The following is a 14,337-nucleotide window of genomic DNA, read 5'->3' on the forward strand; positions in this document are numbered from 1 at the left end:
TTCCATGATCCCTTGTCATGTCAAAAACCACTTTTTGACGTCAAAAACCCAACCCTGATCGAAGCACTTGTTTGCCTTCTTTAACAAAGTATGACCTTGGTTATTCAGCTTTTCTCAGTACAGTTCCGACAGCCTGCCACAGTTTCTTGCTCACTTACATGTATTTTTTCATTGCAATTCCTTTGTTTACTCCCACAAAGTTAATGTGGTTTATGGACAATTGCGGTTTATAGAATTGTGTTAGATAAATTTCCTTGTAAAAAAGAATTCCTCTTTTTTTCCCCTTCAAAAATTAGATTAAAAAACACTACACTTTAGGTTAGGAATTTCAAATGTGCCCTGGAACAACTGTCTTCTACCTCTTCAGTACATTTTTGTCTGTATTGATAAAAATTGAAGAAAATAGTTTTTTTCTCTCCTAAAAATGACTATTAATTTAGTTCATTAACTTTTAATTTATTCACATACTTTTTTACTATCCCTTATAGATTCACGCGAACATGATGAAACTGTGCAAATTTTATGTAACCTTTAATTTATATGTATATCGATTTTTTATTTTATTTTTAGTATTCATTATGGAATCAAATGAATCTGATAAAACCATATCAAGTCATCCTTTGAAACACCTTTTGTCACTTGAATGGGATGATGCTAATGATATGTCTTTAACAACAAAGTCTGAAGAAGAGAACGGACCACCAAAGCAAAAGAAGAAAGTTAGATTCTCTGATACTGTTGAGCAAAATTTTCTAGACTCCAATGATGTTGAAAGTAATATTAGTAATTCAGATAGTGAAAATGATAATTCATCTCAATATGAGGAATTCTCTATATATGAAGATAATTTTGAAGATTATGTTGATGATGAAGAGAATGCTGATGATGACGAGAATGTTGATGAGAATGCCGATGATGACGAGAATGCTGATGATGGCGAGAATGTTGATGATGACAGGAATGTTGATGATGACGAGAATGTTGATGATGACGAGAATGTTGATGATGAACAGAATATTGATGATGAACAGAATATTGATGATGAACAGAATATTGATGATGAACAGATTGTTGATGATAAACAGAATGTTGATGCTATAGATATTATTGATGATGGAAAGAGTGTTGATGATGAAGGGAATGTTGACAGTAATGTATCAAGTGAGTCACAATTCAAATTGAAGGATAATTTGCCGCAATCAGAAGAGTTACCTCATAGTGATAGAATGGAGTCTTTGCCTGTAAATAATCAAGTAAAAAATCTGGATAATTTGAATACTGAAGTTGAAAAACAAATTATTCAATTTAGTTGCCAAATTCAGAATGAGAAATCTGAGGTCAGTCATTTCTTTTTTATTTATTTATTTTTTTGTACTTATTTTTTCTATTAGTGTTTAACTTTACAAATTTTTGCATCAGGCAGTAAAAATTATTATTTAAGTACTGTGTTTAATAGTACTTCTATGTTGTAGATTATAGATTTAAACATTGCAAGAAATGTAAGTCATAAATTTTGTCACCAACAATCATAGTGTTAGCTGTGTAACGGAGTAATTGCATAAAATGTCCTCATTAATTAGTACACAAAAGCATAAAGTACGAGCTCAATTCCTGACAAAAAGAGTTTGTTTTGGCTAATTATACAGACTACATTGTCCTCCAATACTCGGATATACAGTGTTGATTTGTGAAGGGCAGAGCGTTGTTGATTGATTAGTGTAAAATGCAAAATCTCCCTATTTGATTGCTATAAAGTTGGTATTATAGCTTGGCAGCTAAAAGACTGCATAAAAGAAATAATATATGTTAGAAAAAAACAGCTGTTTTCCTAGTTCAGTACGCAAGTTTGGTAATTAATGATTATTTTTCTGGTTTATGTCATTCTTTTTTATTACTGTTTCTTTTATTTAGTTACTACCCTCAATATTTAATTATGATATGTAATTTCAAGTTAATGCTTTTAAAAAAAAATTCATGATCTCGAATTCAGTCATCAGAAATATACCTGATTTCATTTCTATTGTGGATTTATTATTTATTTGTTTTCATTTTCTTTGTTCAGATTTAATGTTTAGCTAGTTTAGTTTTTTTTCTTGTTAAATGTACCCTTATTGTGTAACAGAACATTATATTTTTAATTTTTCATGACAGCTTTTTCATTTGATTTCTTAATCATTTTTTAGATTGTTCATGGTGGTTCTGAAAATAAATTTGATGTAACTACTTCTGATGATACAGGTAAACCTTTTTTTTTCATTTTGTTTTTATTCTATTTATACTTGAAATCTTTTGTGTTTTGGCAAATTATATTAACACAATTTATATTAACACCAAAACAAATGAAAAAGTCCCTTATTTTATTAAAAGTATAGTTTCACAAATATTATTCTTTGGCATTGAGTCATTCAACTACCTCTGAAGTTAAACACAATTATTCTTATTATTAATTATTATCTAGCAGTTTCCTTTTCATCCTTACCTGTGTTAATTTGCAGTAGGACTGGTTGGCATTGCAATGTATCATCACTCTAACATTGTGATGTTTCATTATGTTAATGTTTTACATCTCGTATTGCATAATTTTGAATTCTTGCTCTTTTTGATTAGTTGTCAACAATAAATTAGATTTTTTTTTCATAACAAAAAAGCGGAATGAAAAAAAAGCACCCAAATTTATGATGACTTTTCCTTTTTTCGATTGTCCGCAGAGTATGCATAGTAACACTGAATCTGAACTTGTCTGTAATTTATGTAATGTTCTTTTCTTCATCTCTGCCATGCACTTTATTCCAAATTCATTTAATTTTTTTTTCTTTCTGTAAGGATTTCTTTTTGATAAAAAAATAAATGTTGAGTTTTGTAAATTTTGAAATGAGATCTCAAAATAAATTGATAACAAAATATATCACTCTCGAAAATCTTACTCATAAAAGAAATTTATTCTTTTTACTTTACTGCATTACAATACCTGCCAAGTCTGTTTTTTATCGAAGACTCCTGTATTTTATGACTATTCCCCGCTTACCCATATATTCTCAAATTTCTCCGTATTTGTTGAGGAATTTAAAAAAAAAAGAAATTGGTGATAAAATATCCACTGATGGCAAAAATACTTCTTATTCCTTAACAGATGGTGCTATTGGTAGAACTGCAGTATGTTGAGTGTTAATAGTTTAAGTCCAGCCGTGCTGGCTTAGGGGATAGAACATTCGCCTTCCAATGAGGTGAACCTGGTTTGAATCCCAGCTATGACTGGTTGATACATATTCCACATTAGGCTTGCACCAACCACAGTGCTGATGTAAAATATCCTTAGTGATAGATCTGGTTAGAATCCCCTAGCCGTCAGGGGCTAACCATGGGAGGTTTTGGTGGTTTTCCTCACCATTTAACGCAAATGCGAGTTGGTTCGATCAAAAAGTCCTCCAAGAAGACAAATTTCTCCCGCTCCTTGAACCAGGAGTTCCCTTGTTTTCTGAATTGGTTTCAAAATCACAAGGCTACGGAGTTGAACATTAGTAGTCGTAAACCCAAAATTAGGTCAGCTGTTCAATGACGGTTATAAAATAATTAAAGTTATTATAAATGATGGTTTGAAAAAATCTTCTTTAAATTAAGATTTATACACATATTTTTTACTCCACTAAATGTAAGTGCTTATATTATTTCCAATTTTGAATTTCTCTTTTTGACTTGCATGATTATGTGTGATGTTCAAAACTTTACTCGTAGCCTTAAAAATATTGCTAGTAAGATCTCCGTTATTTTATTTTTTCAATATTGGCAGGTATGCATTACTCTAACTTTTTCTAAGTTAACAAAAATTAAAAGTGTGCAATTTATTTGTTGTTGTTGTTGCTTATCCTAATCTGGCCTGATGAAGTCAGACTAGACCTATTAACCCGTTGATCTGGATGGAATCAACGAATAGAATCAATGGAAGACCAAAAGAGGAGTAGAGTAGATGTCTTCCCAGAGAAGACCAAGACAGTCCAGGATATGATCGGCAGAAGCCCGGTGTATATGGCATTTAGGGCAGAGGGGGTAGGTTTTAGTTCCTGCAGAAAATAGTCAACCTTTTGGATGGTCAGTACCTTGGCAGGAGAGGGTGGTGCAGACTCTCCTTACAAAGGAAAGAGTCAAAGTATCTCCAGGCTTATTTCCTTTGTACCAATGGTGGGCAAAGGAAAAATTTATTTAGACATATTGCAGATTGAAATGTTTTGAAATTTATTATCACAAACATAGAACTATCTGTTTAAGCATTTTGGAGACTTCTGAAAATGTTTCATAATTTTGTAGGGCTGTATGACTCTAAAACCGAATTTGATGCTTTTGGAGCAATATCATCTGAAAAAAAGATGTAAGTTTTCTGTCTTTAATGTAAAATTTTTTTAAACCATATATTTAATTTAATTTATAGTTTTATTTTACAGCTATAGGTGTGATAAAGGAATGCTTCCGAAACAATCTGAAAAAATTAATGAGTTGTTGAACAATACTGATTTAACATTTTCAAATGCTTTGCAAATAAAACAAGCTGTTTGGGAAGCTTGGAGTACAGTAAAGAAATGGGAATATCTTGCAAAGAAGCACACAAGAAATAAAACTAGTGAAAGATCTGTAAGTTCTTAATTTTTCTTATCAGTATTTTTATAATAATACTGATAAAAAAAAGCAGCAATATGTTAAGACTTAGAATAAAAGTGTAACATTGTCAAAATTATATCTTCTTTATATATTTTGTGTATAAAATGAAATTTTAAATTAAATTAAAGACTACAAAAATAATTTGAAAGCAAGCCAAAAATATAGGAACTTATCTTAAATTTTTATGCTTGAAATACTATATTGAATAATAAAAAATAAAAAAAAAATCTAACACATTATTATGAATAAAAATTTTATTTATCCTAGATAATTATTTTTAATTATTTAAGTTTTGATTTAAGTAATTTTACATTTTGTATGCACTTATTTGTTAACTGATAGCCACAAGTTTTAGCTATCACTTTCCATACATGAATTATTGAATAGTTTTGTGTTTTGATTCAAAAATATTTCTTAGGGTCTAGCTTTAGTTAGCTAAGAATCTCAAATTATTGAGTTCACTCTTAGAGTACCAAACCCAATCTCATATCTAGTGCATACACCAGATTTATTTGGTTAACATACATTAGATTTCAGTTATGTTTAATGTTTCCACATGCTTATTTAATATTATTTCTTAGTAAATAAATTGACACACAGCCATTTATGTCAGCTAAATTTAGCATAGCTATGATGAGGACCATATTTGTTTGAATTCAAATCAAACAATAACGATATTTATTTTTAATATTTGAATTCTAGAAAAATTTGTACCTACTAGTGTAGATACAACAACTCAATTACTGTAGTTTATAATATGTATGCATTGATTTCTGCTCAAAGGTAAAACAGAAATTGAAATCAGATCAATAGATAACCCAAAATAATGATTGACAAAAATTATTATTCATTTATTAGTATAGCTAGTAACCAATATTTTGATCTTCAGTAGTAAAATTTATTCTTGTTGTTAAAGAGACTTTTGAACTTTCTTAATTTATTTATTTTTCTTCATTTTTTTAGGATCACATGACTGAATCTGTTGCTAAGAAAGCTGAAGTAATCCAACGCCCTCTTGCATCAAGAAAGCGGGTAACTCGAAAGAAAAAACAAGCAAACTTAAGCCATGTTGATAAACAAATCCAATCATCAAATAAACAACGAGAAAAATCTAAAGCTGATAAGGAGGAAAGCGAATTGGTAACAATTTTGCTTTTAATCTTTAAAATATTCCAACACCTTGTTATAGCCTTGAAATAAACTTAACTGTAAACTAAACTTAACTTACAACAAAAAAACCTTGTTTTTCAAGGTTGGAGCAAACTTTTTTTTTGGTATCATATGATGCTGATACAAACCTTGTTTGCATCAACTGCCTTTAATCTTTAAATTATTCCAACACCTTGTTATAGCAATGAAATAAACTTAACTATAAACTAAACTTAACTTACACCTAAAAACCTTGTTTTTCAAGATTGAGCAAACTTTTTTTTTGTATTATATGGTGCTGATGCAAACCTTGTTTGCATCAACTGAATAGTGAGAAATGTCAATAAACTAAAAAAAAAGAAGATTATCCGGAATAACTTTTGATCTAATGATCAGATTTTCACAATATGGGATTCAATCTTAATGATTTGAGGGGGTGACCTCAACTATGCTAGTTAATAAGCGCCGACAATATTTTAATTTACAAAATCAGACACAATAGCGTACTTTCTCTGAATAGACACCTTTTTTTGGCAGATTCGCATTTCTGATTTCCAAAATATAGGGGGCACCCTCAATGTGGGAAATATGATCCCTACAGTTTGGTCAACAGGCTCTAAAGTTTAGATCCCCTAATGTAAATTTTCCTTTTTGTGTATTTCACTATATCTTGAGAATTTTTTAAACAAATTGTAAGAAAATTTAGATTCAATTATAAAATTTGTTTATCCAAAGCTAATTTTGTATAAAGATTAACTTTTAGTAAATATTTATTATTTAAATTAGGAATGGTCAAAGAAATTTCGAATTGTAATGTAGACAAATTTTCACATTATTTGAAAGAATTTAATTTTATATGGCAAATACAAAATGTGAGCTAAATCGTCGATAGTTCTTGAGAAATCGAATTTTAAAAATACGACTTTTCCCAAATTAATTCTGAACCAACTTTTGAATGATAGGAAAAATTCACGAAAGTGCAGCAATTTTTTCCATTTATTCTGTTTCTTATATGACAAATTTTTTTAAAGAAAAAATTTCAATTGTTTTCAGATTGTTGACTACCCATTAGTGAGGTTGATACACGTTTAGAAAATGTAACTTTAAACAAACTTGTAGTACTATGTAGCTTTAAAAATTCTAATTCAATGATATCATCATGTTGATTCCAAAGCTATCAGGAAAAAGCGATTCCTTGAGTCACTTGCTTCTGATAAAAGAAAGCTGCAAGTTAGCAAACACCCCCTACTGTTATCATATAGATTACTGAAAGAGGAAAAAAAAGAATTATCTATTGTTTAAATTGAACCAATACATTGCACTATTTTTCCTATGACAAAAATTTATTTGCTGCATGACCTGCTTAAACAGACTAATTTAATGATTTTATTTTAGGTTTGAGAACTAAAATTTCTCCTTATTATCTTTATCGTAACCGCCAAACCTCAATACAGACTGTTCTTAAGCTATATGAGACACAAACTATAAAATCTTTCTTATAACATTATAGCTCTAAAATATATTTCAATAAATATGAAAATAGTGAGCATAAAGATATATTTTTGTAGGCTTTCAAATCATGGAAGAATCAGAAAGAAGAAATCCTTAAACAGAATGCAATGAAGCAGCATAATGAAAAGTTACAAAAACGAATGTCTTCATTGATGAATGAGGAAATCAAAAAAGAAAGGGCGGAATCAGCTTATATTGAATGGTTATTATTTTCAGTTTTACTATAGTTTTTAAAATTATGTTATGTTATTTAGTGTGCTGTTTCAGCGAAAGGAAGAAGAGTAATTATTATTGCAGCCAAATCTCAGTGTTACAATTTTAAATTTATTTCAAAGGAAGACACTAAAAATTTCTTGATATCAAAAATTTGCACCTTCAAAAATCAAATGATTTAAATTAAGATTTTTTTTTTTAACAATTCAGTCAAAATTTTAACTGTATTGACATTTTAAAGTTGTTCATAAATTTAAAAAAAAAAATGTTTCTTTTATTGATTTTACATTTTTCTGAAGTTTTTCTGTTTTGTTATTTTCTTTCTGATATATCTGTAGATGCTGTTTAATATGTCTAATACTTACCAATTACCACGTACTGAAACATTTTCGTCTATGGTAACTACTTCCTCAGAAATGTCAATTTGTTTTAGATTTTCTAACTAAGAAAGTTTTTTGTTTTATAATGAATGCATGCACACATTTTGCATGATTACTTCTTTAAAATGTATGGCTCAATCAACTTTTTTTTCAAACAAAATGCAGTTTGTTGGCAGTTTATTTTTTATTATGGTGTTTCAAGAAATGATTTTTAAAATCATTCAAGAAATGTTTTAAGAATTTGAATTCAAGAGAGCTTTTTAAATTCTTTAGAAAACTGGTATCTTTTTTAGTGATTAAAAATGTTTCGTGAGATCTAGGGTCACCGGGAAAAGCATTCAGGTAAGCGACTTTTTTTTCTTCTCTTTAACAATATAGCAAGCATGCAGGAATTAATCCTCTTCATCAGTACCGTCTTTAGGCATGGGCACACCTGGGCAGTACCCGAGGGCCCCCAGGCACTCAGGAAGCTAAAAAAGGCTACCGAAATTTATTTTTCTACGTTCCAATGAAGTTTTTATGTGGATTCAGTTTTTTGGGGAAATCGAAATGTATTTAAATTTGTTCAAATTATTGCATATATTAAAAATGCTTTATTTTATGTATGTGAAGTTTTTTTAGTTCTATTTTAAGTAGTATGACCTGTCATAAGGGCCCAAAACAATTCTGTGCCCAGGGGGCCTTCATGTTATTCAGACGGCCCTGCTCTTCATGTTTCAAAAAACTTGTGCCATCGTGGTTCGTGATTTTAAGGTCTGACTATTCTTTCTTTCTTTTTTTATTATTTTTTTTTTTAAAGAATTTGCCTTGTTTAGTAAACATTGACTCCACAACCATAACATACATAGGTACTTTTTTACATTTTTCCATTTCTTTTGTCAGATTTAGTTTATAACTCTGTTTTCTCATATTGACTATGTAATGCCATTTATAAGTAATTGCTACCTTTTAGATAAACATTTATTTTAATTCAGAAACTATATTTTACTAGATTTTTTCAGTTTTATTCGATAATTTTGACTGATCTAAGTGATTTTGTGTTTCATTGATTTCATTTTTGATATAACAGAATTTTCGTTTTTAAGAAATAATTATAATTATCTTAGTTTCTTTTTGTAGCTTGTATTTTGATTAAGCTTAGGTTTTTAAATCTCATTAATTAAAACACTTTTTTTCTCCTTTGGTTATCTTTATTAATATTTAAATAAGTAACAAACATTTTAAATGAGCATTAAGTTTGTTCTTTTATCCTTTAATTACGTTTTTATGTTCATCATTTTTTAATGAGTCTATTAATTTTGTTTCATATTTTTTTTTTATTTGAGCAAAATTTGTAGCTAAGTACTTATTAAACCATCTCGGTGGATTTGCTTTCTTCAGATAAAACTTAATGGTATTTGTTAATTTTTTTATTTACTTTTTGAATTAGCCTTTGATTATTACTCAGATTTTGCTGACGGAAAAACTATAGCAGATATTGACTATTAGGTCATTAAAACTTGCACTCGTTAATCATTGATTTTTTAAAAAAAAATCTTTTAACAGGTCTAATTTATTATGAGTTGATATTTGATCAGGAACCAAATAACACAAAAGATATTATGCCTATGAAAAGCAATGAATAGTTTGACAATTTTAGCGGAATGAAAGTTTTTTTTTTTTTACTTAAATAATAAACTATTAATAAATTACTCATATTTTAGATGTGCTTATTGATTTTAAACTAGAATCAATGTATATCTTTCTACCATTATCTTTAATACCTGAATTACCATATTTATTATATGTCCAAAATCAAGTCTACAAGGATGCTGCTAGAAAAGGTTTTTGAAATGTTTTTAACAATAGTCATTGCTAACTCCTCTTTATGTAGGAAACTACATTTGAAGTTGTGAACTAAAAATAAGTAATAATGAATGCATATTGTTTCAAATAATTGACATGGTAGCTTCAATCACAGTTTGTAAAAGTTGTTTAAATATTGCCAATATGATATTTTGTTTATGTTGGTTAATTAATTGTATTTTGTGTTATTATTCAAATTCTTGTAAAATAATTTATTTTCAAGAGAATTAAATTACTTTAACTGCAGTTTTTGCACCCGTGTCAATAAAACTATGTTTCTGTATTATTTTTTATAATTGCCTGTTTTTTTTTACTTGTGTATGGTCATCCATTTAATCAGCATTTGAGTAAGTATTATAAATGTGTTCATGCTTTTTTTTTTCCTAAATGAAAATAATATCTGTTACTAATGAGACTATAACTATCCTCTGTTTCCTTTTGAAAATGAAAATTGCGTCAGTTATAGAAGGTATTTTAAAGTAGCAAAAAAAAGAAAAAAAGAAAGAAAGTCTGAATAACTTGAGCGAGTTTTCCTACTAGACAAGTTACATAGGAATGTGATTTATCCATATTTTTTGTTGTTTTTGATGCGAAAAGTGCTTTGCTAAAAATTCTGTTTGACAGAAGTAATGTCTTTTGTGCAAATTCATTAATATCTGAATATATTTTGAAAACATTGCACCAGCTTGTTAATTCAGTACTTTTTATTTTAACTGTGCCCTTGTTTGGTCATACTCTAAGTTAATAATCTCAAGCATCAGCAATTATTCAACGTTTTCTATTTTTTGAAGTATAGTCATGCATTTAAATTGATATTAACTGTAAGTAACCACAATTCAAAAATTTAAAAATCATTCAGATAAGTTATTATATTATTGGAGACAGTGTATTGTTTGTTTCGTTTATGTCATAGTTTATCTTTTATTTTAATTGAATTGCCATCATTCCATTTTTTTTTGTAGGAAAATGAGAAAGTTAAATGTATCTAAAAAGGAAAAAGAAAAGAAGGCTTGGCTTATGCAAAAAGAGAAAGAAGCTAATGAACAAAAACTGCAAAGAGATAAAGAATCTCAAGAAATCTTTCAGGAATGGTTAGAAAGAAAATATTTTCAAGATGACAATTATTCAATGACTTTTAATGACAAGCCTCCCTGGTTACCTCCTGGTAATGATTTTTTAAAAATGAAATTTTTATAAATATTTTTGTAGCAAAAATTTAAATACATTTTTCAGTTTACAAATCATCAAAGGTTACACATTATTGGGACCTCTGCTATAAATTTAATTTAAGAGACACCACTATTCCTGATACATCAGCTCCTTTTAAGCCTTCTGGGTCTCCTTTCATTCAAATGAATGTTGATCCCCTTGCAATTAGGCTAACAGTGGGAGGTTTTCATAGCTTTTCTTTATATGTAACACAAATTTGGAGTATTTCCATCATTAAAATCCTCCAAGAAGGCTAGTTTGTCTCAATGCTTGATTTAGAAGTTCCCTTATCTTCTGAATTGAGTTCAAGGTTATGGAGTCAAGCATTAATAATTGTAAACCCAAAAATTGGTATGCTGATCAATCTCGTATGTAAAATGAAATAAAAATATTTAATGCTAATTCTAAAGCAAATGCCCTCAATTTTGTCTCACCTAACAGTGCATTTGTATTCTTCCCAGATTAGTCCACTGCCCCTTGGCTACCAAGGCTCTTTCCCTTTTAATGTCCTTTTTTTTTCTTTCTTTTTTTTTTTTTTNTTTTTTTTTTTTTTTTTTTTTTTTTTTTTTTTTTTTTTTTTTTTTTTTTTTTTTTAACTGGCAACTTCAGCTTTTATTTAAATTTGTTCTGCATTCATTTGTTCTTCACATTGTGTCTTCCTGACAAAGAGTGCTTAGTTTAAGTGCTTAAACATGTCAAATTTTCTTTGATTTCCTATGAAATTAAATAAGTTTATTATAATTTTTATTTTTAGAGACTTAGTATTGGTTTTTAAAAATCTGCTTGTCAAAATCCATTTTCTTTGGTACATAATTATAGTTGAATTTTTAATAATTAATTTTTCATAAATAATCTGCTATAGGTATTATTTTATCATGAATCAATGATATATTTCTCTTTTAAAGACCTCAGGAAACAAAAATAAAAAATTTGCATGTTTTATAACAATAATTTTTATTGTTTGAAAGTAATTTTTTTCTTTCGATATAAAAGTTATACTGGCTTTAAATGTTAAATATTATTTTTTTAAACATTTTTTATTGTTTTAATATTGTTAGGGTTATTGTTGACACTCTAATATGTTTTTTATTTTATTATGTTAAGTGTTATAAATCAATTATTATTTTAGGGTACTCTTAATGCTGGAAGCCTTGTAATTATAATAAAATATATAAAAGATATAAAAGAAATTTTCCCTCCAGATACTACAGATTTAAGAAGTGCAATTTCTCAACGAACAGTATATTCTTGATGAACAAGATATGTAACTACAAATTGCTATTACATCTATCTACCAAATTCGGAAAATGAAATTTACTTGGGGATGCAGAAAGAGTAAAAGATAGGTGAGAGTTGTTGAAGAATATCCAGTTAAGAAAATATACATTAAAGATGCATTTTGAATTGCAGCACATTACTTTGAACTGTACTTATAATGCAATACTATATGAATTTAATTCAGATGTTTTGACATTTATTAATTGATAAATTTTAATTCAAATTCACCTATGATGAACAAAAGTATTGATGATTGATTGTTTACATTAGCGTTCAGAAGTGAGCAAATATTCTGCTTGTGTAAATTGATAATTTATTTATAATAAATGAAATGATGTAATGAAATAAAATGTTATTTCAAAATATTCTAGCTTCTATTATTTTTTCAACACTGTTGCTGAAGTATTTAAAATAAATAATTTTTTTTAAATGTTGTTGTTAAATATTAAACTTATAATTTGTAGACAACTAAACGTCAATCAGTATTACTCTTGCTAATCAGTCAATGCACAAAATGAATATTAAAACTTGCTTATTTTTATACATTTTTTATTTTAAAGAAAAGCTAAGTTATTGAGACTCTAATTGACAAATGCTTAGTTATATAGTAAAATTTCCTCTTAATTTTTTCTGAATTTCTCTTGAATTATCAAATTTGCAAAAGATGCATAGTATTTGAAAGAGCATTTAATACTGACATATTTCATTCTAGGGCTGATTTTTTTCTACAATTTTTAATTGTAGTTCTTGCTTTGCTAGTTTTTGCCTTCGTTTATTTTTAAAATTATTTAAAGGCTCAGCAATATCCATCAAAATTTTACTTTTTCTTGATTTTTTTAGAAAGAAATATAAACGGAACTTGTAGAATAAAATCAATGGTTGTATAAAATTAAAAAATTTTTAATTTATTTTTAATCAAACTTGTATAAAAAGGGGGGGGGGAGGAAACTCTTAGTTAGTGATAAAATGAATTTGTAAACTCAGTTTGTCAATTTGAAATTAAAAAGGTAAGGAGTTTATCCAGAAGTTTTATTTTTCTTATGCTTGTTTTTTAAGTTTTCTTCTATTAAAAAAGTAAATTTAAAAAACTTGTTTCTTAGGAAATAAATACGAAAGTTATTGTAAATGTTTCACACTGTTCTTGACACTGTCTGTGTCTTTTGCAGGGTTTCCCATCAGGGGGGAAGGTGGGCGCAGGATGAGCCCACTTAAAGCTTGGGGGGGATTTTTACACTAAATAAAACAAATAGTTTGGGGGGGGGAATTTAGAGGAGAGAATTTTTTTTTAAAGTACATAAATGAAAGAAGCATTGTCATATTATGAGTAGAATGCAAGCAAAGTAGAACTATTTCGAACAAGCTAACATGGAAGGGAGAAGTTAGCAATTTTTTTTGGGGGGGGGGGTAAATGCGCCCAAGAGCTTGGGGGGGATGGGGGCCACTGGTCTTTTGACCATACAAATTATATCAGATTCTTCAAATTTTGTATACACTTATAATATCTCTTGACTATGGGCTATAATATTTCTTGATTGGACTTGTCACATTAGAAAATTCTGAAGTAATGTCTTCAATATTTTTTGAAATTGGATTATTTCTTCTGAAACTTCCTATAAAAAGTTGAAGCTCAAATTATTTTTTGTTTCGAACCAATATGTAAAATATGTATTTCTATTTTCAAAGAAAAACATATCAAAATAATATAACAAAATAAGTATGCACAGGTTAAAAGTTGAATTTTTTTACGGGATGTTTGAAGATAGGAAATGGTCAAGCATGTTAGGAGTTATTATCATTTTCAAAATATTTGAAATGTAAATGTAAATTTTCTCCAAGGTTAAGATTTGTTCAATGATATCAAAAATGATTTTCCAAACTATCTTGTGAGTGTGGTGTCAACACTAAATTCTTTTATTGTTACCCCATTTTTCATTGCAGATTTGGATTTGCCAGATAAAATACGTGAAATTTAAACTTAAGGTTTTACATTTTAGTTCACGTATGGTGCTGTGAACTAAAAAAGTGTTGGTTAAGAAAAAGGTGAAAAAGTTGAAATACAATGAGAAATGCATTTAAAAACAGAAAAAAAAGCATGAATAGT

At 28.2% G+C, this 14,337-nt stretch overlaps 1 protein-coding gene across 1 annotated transcript in view; it reads left to right on the forward strand.

The window, feature by feature from the left end:
- Positions 1-12,601, forward strand: part of LOC107457472 (flap endonuclease 1) — a 15,687-nt gene extending 3,086 nt beyond the window's left edge. The window contains exons 2-9 of the mRNA XM_043047975.2: positions 571-1,337; positions 2,184-2,238; positions 4,303-4,363; positions 4,437-4,623; positions 5,614-5,790; positions 7,368-7,513; positions 10,712-10,914; positions 12,088-12,601. Coding sequence (XP_042903909.1) covers positions 579-1,337; positions 2,184-2,238; positions 4,303-4,363; positions 4,437-4,623; positions 5,614-5,790; positions 7,368-7,513; positions 10,712-10,914; positions 12,088-12,098 — 1,599 coding nt within the window. The 5' untranslated portion in view covers positions 571-578 and the 3' untranslated portion in view covers positions 12,099-12,601. The remainder of the gene's footprint in view (positions 1-570; positions 1,338-2,183; positions 2,239-4,302; positions 4,364-4,436; positions 4,624-5,613; positions 5,791-7,367; positions 7,514-10,711; positions 10,915-12,087) is intronic.
- Positions 12,602-14,337: the final 1,736 nt, after the last annotated feature.

The sequence above is a fragment of the Parasteatoda tepidariorum genome, chromosome 10 (genome assembly GCF_043381705.1).
Source record: "Parasteatoda tepidariorum isolate YZ-2023 chromosome 10, CAS_Ptep_4.0, whole genome shotgun sequence".
NCBI classification, from domain to species: domain Eukaryota; kingdom Metazoa; phylum Arthropoda; class Arachnida; order Araneae; family Theridiidae; genus Parasteatoda; species Parasteatoda tepidariorum.